Source organism: Tachysurus fulvidraco, chromosome 2, assembly GCF_022655615.1.
Source record: "Tachysurus fulvidraco isolate hzauxx_2018 chromosome 2, HZAU_PFXX_2.0, whole genome shotgun sequence".
In the NCBI taxonomy this organism is placed as follows: domain Eukaryota; kingdom Metazoa; phylum Chordata; class Actinopteri; order Siluriformes; family Bagridae; genus Tachysurus; species Tachysurus fulvidraco.
In genome coordinates, this window is record NC_062519.1 from 37,610,882 (window position 1) to 37,624,478 (window position 13,597).

The 13,597-nt window shown below is 33.0% G+C and overlaps 1 protein-coding gene across 7 annotated transcripts in view; it reads right to left on the minus strand.

The window, feature by feature from the left end:
• Positions 1–292: 292 nt before the first annotated feature.
• Positions 293–13,597, minus strand: part of LOC113646696 — a 34,887-nt gene continuing 21,582 nt past the window's right edge. For 4 of the 7 annotated variants that reach the window (XM_047803155.1, XM_047803158.1, XM_047803164.1 and 1 more), the window contains 17 exons: positions 13,359–13,463; positions 13,123–13,245; positions 8,960–8,999; positions 8,022–8,128; positions 7,860–7,902; positions 7,548–7,763; positions 7,253–7,430; positions 7,018–7,168; positions 6,101–6,217; positions 5,875–5,997; positions 5,607–5,646; positions 4,265–4,371; positions 4,034–4,149; positions 3,015–3,283; positions 2,554–2,659; positions 2,090–2,370; positions 293–1,323 (listed from right to left, as the gene is read on the minus strand). In XM_047803155.1, the coding sequence (XP_047659111.1) occupies positions 1,196–1,323; positions 2,090–2,370; positions 2,554–2,659; positions 3,015–3,283; positions 4,034–4,149; positions 4,265–4,371; positions 5,607–5,646; positions 5,875–5,997; positions 6,101–6,217; positions 7,018–7,168; positions 7,253–7,430; positions 7,548–7,763; positions 7,860–7,902; positions 8,022–8,128; positions 8,960–8,999; positions 13,123–13,245; positions 13,359–13,463 (2,250 nt within the window). In that variant the 3' untranslated portion in view covers positions 293–1,195. The remainder of the gene's footprint in view (positions 1,324–2,089; positions 2,371–2,553; positions 2,660–3,014; positions 3,284–4,033; positions 4,150–4,264; positions 4,372–5,606; positions 5,647–5,874; positions 5,998–6,100; positions 6,218–7,017; positions 7,169–7,252; positions 7,431–7,547; positions 7,764–7,859; positions 7,903–8,021; positions 8,129–8,959; positions 9,000–13,122; positions 13,246–13,358; positions 13,464–13,597) is intronic. The other 3 variants (XM_047803139.1, XM_047803145.1, XM_047803147.1) reach the window with 1 other exon arrangement.

The following is a 13,597-nucleotide window of genomic DNA, read 5'->3' on the forward strand; positions in this document are numbered from 1 at the left end:
AACCACTAAGCCACCATGCCCCCCCCCCAAATGAGAGTTGAATACATTAATACTATATTAGAATAGTATGGGGAATTTGAGATAGCTTACTTACCAGTGTCACTTCATGAACCAAAATACAAATGATTTAATACAAGATATGTATTAAATGTAACTTTCAGGAACTTATATTCTACAGAATGAATGTTTTCTGGGGCAAATTAAGCATAGAATATTAAAAATAATGTTCAATTCAGACTTTTTTTTTCTTAATTTCCTTTAATACTTGAAATTTCTAAAAGAAAAAAGTAATTTGCTGTTTTATGAATTGAATGTCAATCCACCGACATCCACAAGTGATACCGTTGCCCAGTCTGTTTAGCAGGGGATGCTCTGAAACAGGGTTGGTATCAATACATAACATCACACTATTACTTTAACATACTATAAAAGATTTGTTTAATGATTTACAAATGCATATATAATGAGATCACATACGCAACAAAGACCAAAGTTTTGCTAGTTTAGAAATAAGGGTACTTTATATATAAACCCATAATATCACATCAGATCAGTGTCATGATACATATTAAACAGGCACTATATGTTATCTAGAACAATGTGCGTCATTCGTCATAACGTTGGTAGTATGAAACAGTTGCTTTTGATGGGAAAAAGTGAACCATGCGACTGATTATGAAACTCGTCATGGGGTTGGGTTCAATAACTCATTACTTTCTCTTCTCTTAAATTATTTATTTATTTATTTATTTATTTAATTTATTTATTTATTTTGAAGAAACATAACTGTTATTGTACAAACACCTTGTAAAAAAATATCGTGGTAACATGTAACACGTAACAACACGGGTTCAAAAGAATACATGAATAAATCAAATCAATTCAATTAAAAGAAAATGCAAACATTGACAAGTAAAGGAAAGTGGGTTATATCCCAACAACAATAATAATAATAAAACATATCTCATAGCAAACAGCTTGTAAATTAAAGGACTGTGCAATAAAAAAGATGTTCATCTAAAATGAGAGTATATATTAGACCAAAAGTTCTGAATGATATCACAGTAAAAGAATGAGTGTACTGACGTTTCGTCATCACTTCCCCAAAACGAGTAGTCTTGTTTCGGTTCTTGTCTTGAAAGCTAACCAGTATGATGTATAGTCACATCACCACTAAATGACATGTAATATCTGATCAGTGGGAAAAGCTGCTTTCCATAGTCTTGATTGGAGCACTGGACGGGTCAGACATAGTTGAGGATTGTGCCAGCAGTCTTCTCTTCTTCTTCATTGTTGCGTAAAACCACAGGAACAGAAACAACCCTGCACACCACCAACAAGACAAAAGTTAACATCATAAAAAAAACTAAACTTAAGCTTTTTTTTATTGAGCAGGTTGAATTCGTGCTGTCTGTTCAGTTTTCATTTTAAATTTGGTCACACTTTCCATGGTGATATCAGGGTTGATGTTGATCTGCTCTCGATGCACAGATAGAAATTCAGTAGTAAGCCTAAAGCTGCTGTGGGTGTGATTTAGGAATCTCTATTACAAAAATCATTAATTCCTGCCCTCATACCCCGTGGATAGGTGCGGGGTAATCATAGAGAACCATTCAATCAGGTTTCACAAATGTATCTCTTCACCTGATGTTCTAATTTTGCTGAAATAACCTAGATACTGTTTCACAGAGAGCCCATGAACAAAGAAAGGAAGTAAATCAAAGTGATTAAATCATGGGATCATTTTCTTATCTGGATTGTATTTCATCGCTGTTAAGAGTCTAAATCCATGAACGTGAACTTTTTTTTACAGGACTTGTCGGATTGGTTTCTCCAACAAGCTTTTGTAAATAACTTTTTCAACATAGTACATTTTAAAAAAGGAGCGGTAGGGAAATATTCCCAGGATCCACAGGGTAGAGTAGACCTTTGCAGATGTGTATATTCAGATTTATGCATATTCAATTGTGCATCTGCATATATTATAAAATCGGGCCATAATTATTTTTGCTTACAGTTTTGCATAAATATTAGAAATAGAAATTAATAAATGAATGTTTTTACAAAGCATTCTGTAGTTTAATGATACCTTGCAGGGTGTTGAAGATACAGAAGAGGTAAAGAACGGTGTAGTTTGTGTATCCTGATGCGAAGAAAGCCAAACCCCATGTCATTCCCAACAGGAAGGTCAGACCCAGGACAGTGCAAATATCTTTACGAGATAAAAACCTACTGCCTCTGACATTCATGCGACGGAGCTTACAGATCTGACATATCACTGCCACCAGAATGGACATGTTAAACAGGAACATTATGGAGAAGTAGGTGATGTTCATGCCGTAAAGAAAGCGGATGTCAGTAATCCAGCAGCTGTGAAGTACAAATTGTACATGATTTTTTAGTGCCAAACAGCAAAGATCAGATGTTTCATATAGGTTTATTTCAATACAGCCATGTAGAGCTTTTGACTGGCATTCACAAAAGTGTTTTAGGGATTTAAAAAAAAAAGTTTTAAGATACAAACTGCAAGACATTTGGAATGTTTTTACTTACAATTGCATTGCTTCGTTTGTGTCTGATAATGTTATTTGTGTGGTGCCATAAAAAGATGCTTTTCCATAAGCACACAGACTTCCTCCAACAAGAAGAGCAGGCATTCCTGGAACAAAAAATAATCCAGAATATTATGTGTGCTATATATACACTGAACATTTAATATGCATACCTGAATATTTATGCAGTTATCTATCTATCAGCCAATCATGTGGCAGCCGGAGGCTACAAGACTAGAACCAGATTACTATCTACAGAGACCCAGAACTGGAGACTTTTCTCAATTTTTCACAATTGTTAGTATTCAGATTCGGTTGGCCCGCATGGCTCTACAGCCACATGATTGGCATATTTGGATAATTGCAAAAAATAAATAAATAAATAAATAAATTATTAGTCATTCATTATTGTTCTTATATTGTAGTATTTTGCAGTGTGGGACACATGATCCGATTTCTCACCCCATCCAAAGAGTGACAGCTTGATCATGTAATGCTTGATGTAGGTGTTGAACACTTTGATTAGAAGGAAGTACAAATGTAATGCTTCAATGGCCATCCATGAGAAACAGGACAAGAGGCTGTACTCTACTATCACTGCTATGAATACGCATGCACTCTTCTGAGACCATGTGGCTCCCCATTCTGTGAACAAGAAGCTGATGTTGAGGAGGAAAACGGCTGCACTCAGAGACACATGGATGTGGATAGAAGTGTCTTTGTTTGAGCTCCTGTAAAAACAGAGCATAGATTTGGAGTGATGTATTAACTCTTCAGCACCAGCATTAAAAAAACACTGACATAGGAATGAGGGAATCTCTCCAGTGTCTTAAAGTGCATGAACAAGAATCTGGAGTTTTGCATGTTCTCCACATATCTGCATAGGTTTTTTTCTCTGTTCTCCCATTTCCACCTAACTCCCAAAAAACATGCTGGTAAAATGGAACGGTGACTTTAAATGTGTAAAGAGATCACTGAAGTTAACGAGTCTAACTCTAAATAGTTGACATTTGGCTGATGCATCTCTCCAAAGCACTAAAAACTGACAAGTTGTGGAGTAGATACTGTATGTATCTTGAAACCCAAATATCTCAAAGACCAAGTGAAATCATAGTGCTGGGATTTGAACTCACAACCTTTCTGATCGGTAGCTTAAACCCTTGACTACAACGTCTACATTAATAACATGTCTTTAGGTATGGAACTACACAGTAAAAAAAACAAAAAAACAGTAGTGTTTTCTTGGCCCTGTGCAAATGTCTGCTTAAGTGCCTTCTCTGCCTAGTATTCATCCTTAAAATACACTCTTGAAATCATTTTCAAAGTAGCTGATTATGGAAATTAGAATATATATAAATACATTAAAAAAATGGTCTTAGCCACTTAAATGCATTGTATATATATATATATATATATATATATATATATATATATATATATATATATATATATATATATATATATATATATTTAATACGCACTTCGTGAAAGTGTAGAGGAAGATGGTGACTGCCGAGAAAAACGCTGAAAAACTGCAGCCTATGTAACTAATAGAGGACATGATTTTCCACTGCTTACTATCCAATTTTGGATTAGTCTAATAAGAGAGATACAAAACACAAACAAGCATAAGAATAGATATTTCTCAGAAAAACTATAGTATAACACATTTTCTTACTTTCTTTAATTTCTGATATTAATGCAAGGCTTACCAGAAGTACAGCAAATGGAGTCATGTGATCGTATGAACAGCTTACAGTGCCGCTGCTGTTAAAATTCTCCAGGTCTGTAAAAGACCCCGTGTCAGCCCACTTGTACACTATTCAGGACCAAATAAGAGTCTGTGGTTAATTTTAGCCTAATATCTAGCAACAGATAAGATCCTGTGTGTACACATGAGAAGATGATAACAATGAATGTGTTAAAAAAAACAGTTTAAAAAAGATTGGATTGAATCAGTTGGGTTCCTGTAATGTATCTGAGCTGCTCTGAGTCAATCTGATAATCCTGTATACTTCATTTTTGTTTGGCATTTGTTTGATAATTCACTCTTTATTTTGTTTTTTAAAGTTTCAATTTATTTCTGTTTCATTATTATACATTTAATTTGAATATATGCTATTATTAATTAGCCAATGAATAAATAAAGAAATTAGTGTAAAGATGTAATAGTATTTACACTAATTTCTTTATTTATTCATTGGCTAATAAATTTAAACTTTAAAAAACAAAATAAACAGTAAATTATCAAACAAATGCCAAACAAAAATGAAGTATACAGGATTATCAGATTGACTCGGAGCAGCTCAGAAACATCACAGGAACCCAACTGATTCAATCCAATCATTTTTAATAAATGATAAATCATAAACTTTTTTTTTTAACACATTCATTGTTATCATCTTCTCATGTGTACACACATGATTATTGTAATGTGACTGGTACTGTTTACTTCATTGTTTATTAGAGTTTTAGTCCTTTTAAAGCCTGGAAAGGTCTTGGCAAAGTCAGTAGGGGTTCTGGTAGGAGATTATTGACACACAAGCATGTTCCAGCACATACACAATATGACAATTTGTATTATAAAAAAGAATGAATCAAGTTATTATGACCTTATTGTTAACCTCCTAGTCTAAATCTAGACTAAGGTGGAGCTCCAGTATGAGTAAGCTCTCTCTTAGTTTGCATATGCAGTATTATTCTGTGAGGTTTTTCACCCAGGATATTAGTGATCTTTACTCGTCTGGTGTATTAAAACGATGAATGCATCATTACTAAATATCATTCAAATTATAGAACTTATAGAGCATTTTTTATTTCATTATAACGAACCAATCATCACTGCCAGTTTACACACCTCATTTTGTATAAAATGGTACAATATTACATTAAGTTCAGAGGCAGTGAAACTACTGTATATCTACACGTCCTTGTGACTTTAATCCAACTCCATTTGTACAAGATTATTACAAGATCACGTTCTCATCACAATCCATTCTCATGACTATTGCACCATCAATAACAAATTTATGCAATTTACAAAATCCTACATACCGTTCTCATCATAGAACTGACACGACAGGGTATAGTTTTCCTGTGACAGTAAACATAAGAGCAGAATTAACAATTGGAGCAAATAACCCATATACCATGTAAAATTATACACACATACAGTACATCATATCTGAACCTGTAGCTAAATGAATCCTATATAAAAATCACATTTAAAAGTAAATGAATCAAGTCACAAGCGTGGAAAAGTTTGTAAAGATGCCAAAACTTGTATGTAACAAATATGTACTCTATACAGATGATCACTCACTGGTATTATTTCACTATAGTTCAGTGTAAAGTTGATAACAAGTCGATTGGACAAATCCTTAAGCACACGTCCATTAACTTCAACGCGAATGACTTTGATCGTGAAGTTTTGGGAGACGCCATTCTGTAAATATATGAAAAAAAGGGGATATCCTGTAGACTTATTTATACACTATATACAAGTCATTAGTATCTTAAGAGATTATGAAAGTTTGCTTAAGACTCACCATAAAATGGCTGGCAGAAGGATATGTTACTATGCCAATTTTGCACTGCTCCGTGGGGACATTTTGAAAAGGTTCAGTAGGGACAAAAATCTCCACAGGAAACTTATTATTAGGCACCTACAGTAACAGACAGTAAAGACGGAGACTGTTTTTGTCATATGATATTCATGTAAACACTTGGTAATAAAAGTGTTAATAATCTAGGTGGTTTTAATCATTAGATCCCACAAATATATGAATCATTATACCACAGCGCTGTTGAATTCTCAGTTCTGATTGTTCAGCAGGATTCGATTCAATTTTTATACCATCGGCTCTGACAGTAGTTCTGGTCATATATTTCAAATCACGTATTTATCTTAATGCGCTCATACTAATACATTATTAAATCTACGGTAGCAGCTGATTCGGAGGGACTGTATGGCAGACAAGCTACATTGTTTAAGCTCAATTGTCTTAGCTGAGCTTAAGCAGACATTCTTCTGGCTGCATTATATTACGTACAAAAGCCAAAGAGAAAAAATAATCATTTAATCATATTGTAAAGCTTTCTCTCTGGAGACATTTACATAAATAACATTTATCGAAGGACTCTCCAGTTTTCCAACATACTGTAGGGCTTCGTTTGCAGATATCCAGTGATATGCTGTTTGGGCATCTAGGGGAAATCTGTTCCACCACTTTTGTGCCAGAACAGAAAAGAGTCTTGCTGTATACCTAACTCTTACCCTGAGAGATAGTGATAAGAGCTTTAACGTATGAGCAAGCTGGTCCATGTTTGGCTTTGTAGAAGCATCAGTGTTTTGAATCTGATGCCTGCAGCTACCAGCAGCCAGTAATGGGAGCACAGCAGTGGGGTGGTGTGTAAGAATTTAGGCAGGTTATAAACAAGTTAAGTGTCATGTGAGGTGTGTTACCTTTGGAGCAGAGATCTGTACAAGCTTGAGATCTGTGGTGTTTATCATATCCATCTTAACTACAGTCATGTTTAATTCCTTTAGGTCATAATTTTTGGATGTTCCATTAAATTTGGAGTTGATGAGGAACTCTATGTACTTTTTCTCTGCTCTGTGTTGCACAGACAAGGACATGTTTTTCAGTCTAAATTCATGAACACTAAGCAGTGTATTTAGATTTTTTTATTTTGCTTACCTAATGTATGCATATATTAAGCTGCTGTCAGATGCCAACAATTGTTCACACATTTGTTTTACTTGTGCTATTTTCTTTAAGTCTTTCAGGTTGTTAGAACTGGATAAGTTCATGAACAAAGGTCCTATTTCACCAGGTTTACACTGTGTGACATTACACGTGATCTCACCTAAAGCACCTAAAGATAAAAAACAAACAAATTGTAAATAAATTATTTTTGTATAGAAAAATCATTGAATTTATGAAAACAGAAAAACTGCTTTAGATTTATTCAAAAACTGAAATTGTGGCTTACTTATTTTGAAGACAAGTTTTATCCTTTGAGGTGTGATTGTATAATTTTGAACCTCATATGTTACATTATTCAGATCCATTAGGTTTGTGGAAAGATTAACAAAACTGCAATCTACATAACACTGATTATTATCCCAGGTACATAGTAATTTAGTAAGGTTCTCTTCAATGTCCAATCCTGAATTGTTGTAGATAAAAAAGTTCTTAGTCCTATTATCTGCATAAAGAGAAGACAGTAAGCTATCATCCACTGTTAACACTGTCGGATAATGGTGAGTTAGGGAAAAGAAAAAAACCACACAAAAAACACAACCTGAGTAATTTCTACAGGACAGGTTTTGCTGCTGCTTCCCCACCTAAAGAGTAAGAAACACACAAACACAAAAAGACACAATTAGACAGACAGAGATACAGATTTATTACCACAACAATAGTAGTTTACTCATTAGATTTCTGATACTGATTCAGTGCTTACATTAAATACAGCAAATGGGGTCATGTGATTATATGAGCAGTTTACAGTGTTGCTGCTGCTAAAATTCTCCAGGTTGGTGAAAGACCCAGTGTCACTCCACTTGTGCTCTAAATGGGACCAAATAAGAAACTTTTGGTTAGTTTTATTATATTAGCTGCAAACCGGTAGGATTTTGTATGTAAACATGAAACAGACGATTAAAAACGATGTTGGACACTCAAGTCAGCTTTCATTAGATGGATATAAATATATATAATTTTCTTTTGGATATATACATATATATCCATGTAATGAAAACTGACTTGAGTGTCTAGCATCATTTTCCAATCATCTGCTTCATGTTTACACACAGAATCCTACCTGTATACATATACCTGTATATCGTCTTATTATCTTCTGGGAGACACCTGTGTCATTTCTAATCAAGTAAAAACTTGCTGGTTGAATAAAAGTAACTTTAAGTCAGAATTTGCCTGGGGTATTTAATCTGGCATTCAAATGATGGCAATACTTCTTATGTAAATGTTCATTTTATTTTATTATAAATTATTTGAATTATAAACTATCTATCTATCTATCTATCTATCTATCTATCTATCTATCTATCTATCTATCTATCTATCTATCTATCTATCTATCTATCTATCTATCTATCTATCTATCTATCTATCTATCTATCTATCTATCTATCTATCTATCTATCTATCTATCTAAAATAAAGTCGTGATCACGACAATACAACTTTTATGCAGAGATAACAAGAAAATGAAGAAAATGACAAAACAAGAAAGAGGAAATATAATAATGCATGGCCTGCATAGTTACATCTATACATCTATACTTTATGCAGTTTAATAAATATATAAACAAAAGTTTTAATCCAACCCCATGTGTACAAGTAAATAAAACTTTTCAGGACTTGAAAAAATCCTCCATACCTTTTTCATCATAGAACATACATGACCGATTAGAGTTTTCCTATTAGAATAAACACAACAGAATAATGAACAAATAGATAAAATAACATTTTCTGACTTTTTTCCCCACACATGATTATATCATTAGAATATAAAACAATAAACTTTACAATAATCACGTGATTAAAGTGCATCACATCTGAACAATTAAACCAGATGTACTACATGTAACATAAAAACAAATGGATCATTATTACGTTTGACTAATTTCATTCAATCGGATCAATAAATTGATTTGATTTGATTAATCAGCCAATAAAAAACATCAATCAATAAATAAAAGGTGTGTAATACGGGTGCAAAAAAATCATGTGAGGAAAAAAACATAAATTATGTGCAAAAGTCACATATTAAAAGTAAACATGAAAAGAAATGAAACCCAAACACTTTTCTTATGTGCAAATCCATGTGTGCCAATGTACAACATAAATCATTTGATAATTCTCATGTGAAGTTTTTGAGACTTTTCCATAAGGGAAGAAAGTGCCATGAGCCTGAACAAGATTATAAGGAAGCCCAAACTATGATCTGAAAAAATATATTCGTGTATTCACTTACGAGGTTTATGTTGGTACTGTTCACTGGAAACTTGATGAAAAGCTCCTTGCTCCTTGTCAAGTTCTTGCGCCCAGATCCTATGGTTTCGACACGAACAATTTGGGTCATCAACACCGTGTTTGAGTTATTCTGTGGAAATGTGCAGAAACGTTATATGGATTTATATTCATGGGGAAAAATCTTGAGCATCTATTGGAAATATATGGCAAATAAAACTATTGTGAACATGTACTAAAACTTACGTTAAACTTTTCAGCAGTTCCGTATCTCACTACAGCGACAAGGGAATCATTTGTAGATTCAGTAGGGAAGAATACGTCTATGGCTTCATCCTGATCAGACCACTATCAGACAGTAAAGACAGATTTTATTCAGATCACACATCATTCACTTAAACATTCTGAAACAGAATATTTTCATTATCTTGGTGGTTTTAATTGTTGGAGGTTTCTATCACTAATATTCCTACTAGTTTATTCATTATCCAATAACTACTATCACAGCAGCTCCAACAGTATTTCCAACTCAAATCACATTTATATTAATGCGTTCATTTTAATATGCTGTTGTTTCTATAACTATCCATTCACAGATGCAGGGGATTTTATCCTAACCCAGAGGAATAAAAGTCTGGTAAGAGACTCTTTGTAGCCGCTATAATGTAAGTGAAAAAAAACTTTTGTTAAACGTCTTAGAAATGCCACAACATTAGTAACAGTGAGTAGCATTGAGATGTTGAAAAATTGGCACGATTTAGGAGGAATAGAGAAAATTGTGATGTGTTGTTATTATAAAATAATCCACTTCAGGGTGGTAACAGTAATTCTGCTTCGTGTTAAGCTACATTGCAACATTACATCATGTCTTTGACTATTTTCCTATTTCAGTGTTTGATTCCTTATTCAATTTAGAATCAGCAATGACTGATAATTACCTTTGGAGCAGAGATCTTTACACTCCCATCAACTGGATTCAACATGCTTATATTAAAAACAGTCATTTTAAAAATCGTGAAGTTTATGGTTATGCTTGACTCATTAAACGTTGAGTTGATCTGCTGATCGATGAATTCCTTCTCTTTCCTGTGTTGAACAGAAATCAACATATATTTCTGTCAAATTTTCTAGACAAATACCGATCAGTTCTTCATCTGAATCTGTTTGTTTACTTACTCGAAGTATATTTCTGCAGAAAATGATTTATTACACATATCCTGTGCTTTAATTAGTCTTGTGAAGTCCATTGTGTTTATAGATGTATTCATTTCATAGGAGTTACACTTTGTGATGTTACATGTGATGATTTTCTCACCTAAAATTTTATTTAAAATAAAAAAGGATTAGGATTAGGGTTATAATACGACTAATTAACAAATACCGAATAATGTATCACTTAAATTAATGCTAAGAAATTGCAGATTCATTCAAGAAAACTCAAACTGTGACTCACCCTTACAAAAGACCAGCTGAGTTTTGCGTTGACCTGTGATTGTAGAATTTAGTGCCAGATTTGTTATGTTTATCACACCAGTTATGTCTGTGGTGAGATTGACAGAACTACACTCTACATAACACCGATCCTCTCCCCAGGTACAGAGTGATGTAGAATGGTTCTTTTGAAATGTCAATTCTGTGCTGTTGAAGAAAATAAAGTTCTCATCTGCATAAAGAGAAAACATAAAGAAACAAGTAAACCACAATCCACCGATTATTGCTGTAGGATAAACAAGTTAATTAATGAACAATGATGAGTGAGTGATAAAAAAACCCAAAAAACACAAAAGACCACAACCTGTGTCATCACTACAGGGCAGGTTTTCATGCTGCTGCTTCATGGGCACCTAAAGAGTAAAAAACACACAAATATACAAACAGAGATACAGATTTATTACCACAACAATAGTAGTTTACTCACTAGATTTCTGATACTGATTCAGTGCTTACCAGAAATACAGCAAATGGGGTCATGTGATTATATGAGCAGTTTACAGTATTGCTGCTGTTAGAATTCTCCAGGTTGGTGAAAGACCCAGTGTCACTCCACTTGTGCTCTAAATGGGACCAAATAAGACACTTTGGTTAGTTTTATCATAATAGCTGCAAACCGGTAGGATTCTGTGTGTAAACATGAAGCAGACGATTGGAAAATGATGCTAGACACTCGTCAGTTTTCATTAGATGGATATATATATATCCAAAAAAAAAAAAAAAGTATATACACACACATATATATTACATAGTTCCTATGTTACGATATCTAAATGTTCAGTTTATTTTATTAAAAAATATTTGAATTATAAACTATCTATCTATCTATCTATCTATCTATCTATCTATCTATCTATCTATCTATCTATCTATCTATCTATCTATCTATCTATCTATCTATCTATCTATCTATCTATTCGTGTATTTATATAAAATTCTCTTTTATAATATTTAATGTCCTTAAAGTTGTTTTTGTTCTTTTTTTGTTTCACCTCATGCATTATACTTTTATCTCATACATTTTGTTACATACAGAAGTTTTAAGAGGCCATACTTTATTATATTTTTTCCTTTTTTTTGTTTTGTCATGCTACAACTTTATTCTTCTCGTTATCTTGACATAACAAAAGTTATTTTGCATTATAATGTTGATAACACTTAACAATTGACAGTATTTAAGAGAATAAAGGCTCGACCTTTAACGTAAATCCAATACATATTAACATTGGGGTACATGCAGAGATCATGACTAAATAAAGTCGTGATCACGACAATACAACATTTATGTCGAGATAACAAGAAAATGAAGTTTTTATCATGACAAAACAAGAAAGAGGAAATATAATAATGCATGGCCTTTTAAGACCTCCATAGTTACATCTATACTTTATGCAGTTTAATAAATATATAAACAAAAGTTTTAATCCAACCCCATGTGTACAAGTAAATAAACTTTTCAGGACTTGAGAAAATCCTCCATACCTTTTTCATCATAGAACATACATGACAGCTTAGAGTTTACCTATTGGAATAAACACAACAGAATAATGAACAAATAGATAAAATAACATTTTCTGACTTTTTTCCCCACACATGATTATATCATTAGAATTTAAAATAATAAACTTTACAATAATCACGTGATTAAAGTGCATCACATCTGAACAATTAAACCAGATGTACTACATGTAACATAAAAACAAATGGATCATTATTACGTTTGACTAATTTCATTCAATCGGATCAATAAATTGATTTGATTTGATTAATCAGCCAATAAAAAACATCAATCAATAAATAAAAGGTGTGTAATACAGGTGCAAAAAAATCATGTGAGGAAAAAAACATAAATTATGTGCAAAAATCACATATTAAAAGTAAACATGAAAAGAAATGAAACCCAAACACTTTTCTTATGTGCAAATCCATGTGTGCCAATGTACAACATAAATCATTTGATAATTCTCATGTGAAGTTTATGAGACTTTTCCATAAGGGAAGAAAGTGCCATGAGCCTGAACAAGATTATAAGGAAGCCCAAACTATGATCTGAAAAAATATATTCGTGTATTCACTTACGAGGTTTATTTTGGTACTGTTCACTGGAAACTTGATAAAAAGCAGTTTGGTCAAGTCCTTGCGCCCAGATCCTATGGTTTCGACACGAACAATTTGGGACATCAACACCGTGTTTGAGTTATTCTGTGGAAATGTGCAGAAACGTTATATGGATTTATATTCATGGGGAAAAAGCTTGAGCATCTACTAGAAATCTATGCCATTTAAAACTATTGTGAACATGTACTAAAACTTACGTTAAACTTTTCAGCAGTTCCGTATCTCACTACAGCGACAAGGGAATAATTTGTAGATGATTCAGTAGGGAAGAATACTTCTATGGGTTGATCCTGATCAGACCACTATCAGACAGTAAAGACAGATTTTATTCAGATCACACATCATTCACTTAAACATTCTGAAACAGAATATTTTCATTATCTTGGTGGTTTTAATTATTGGAGGTTTGTATCACTAATATTCCTACTAGTTTATT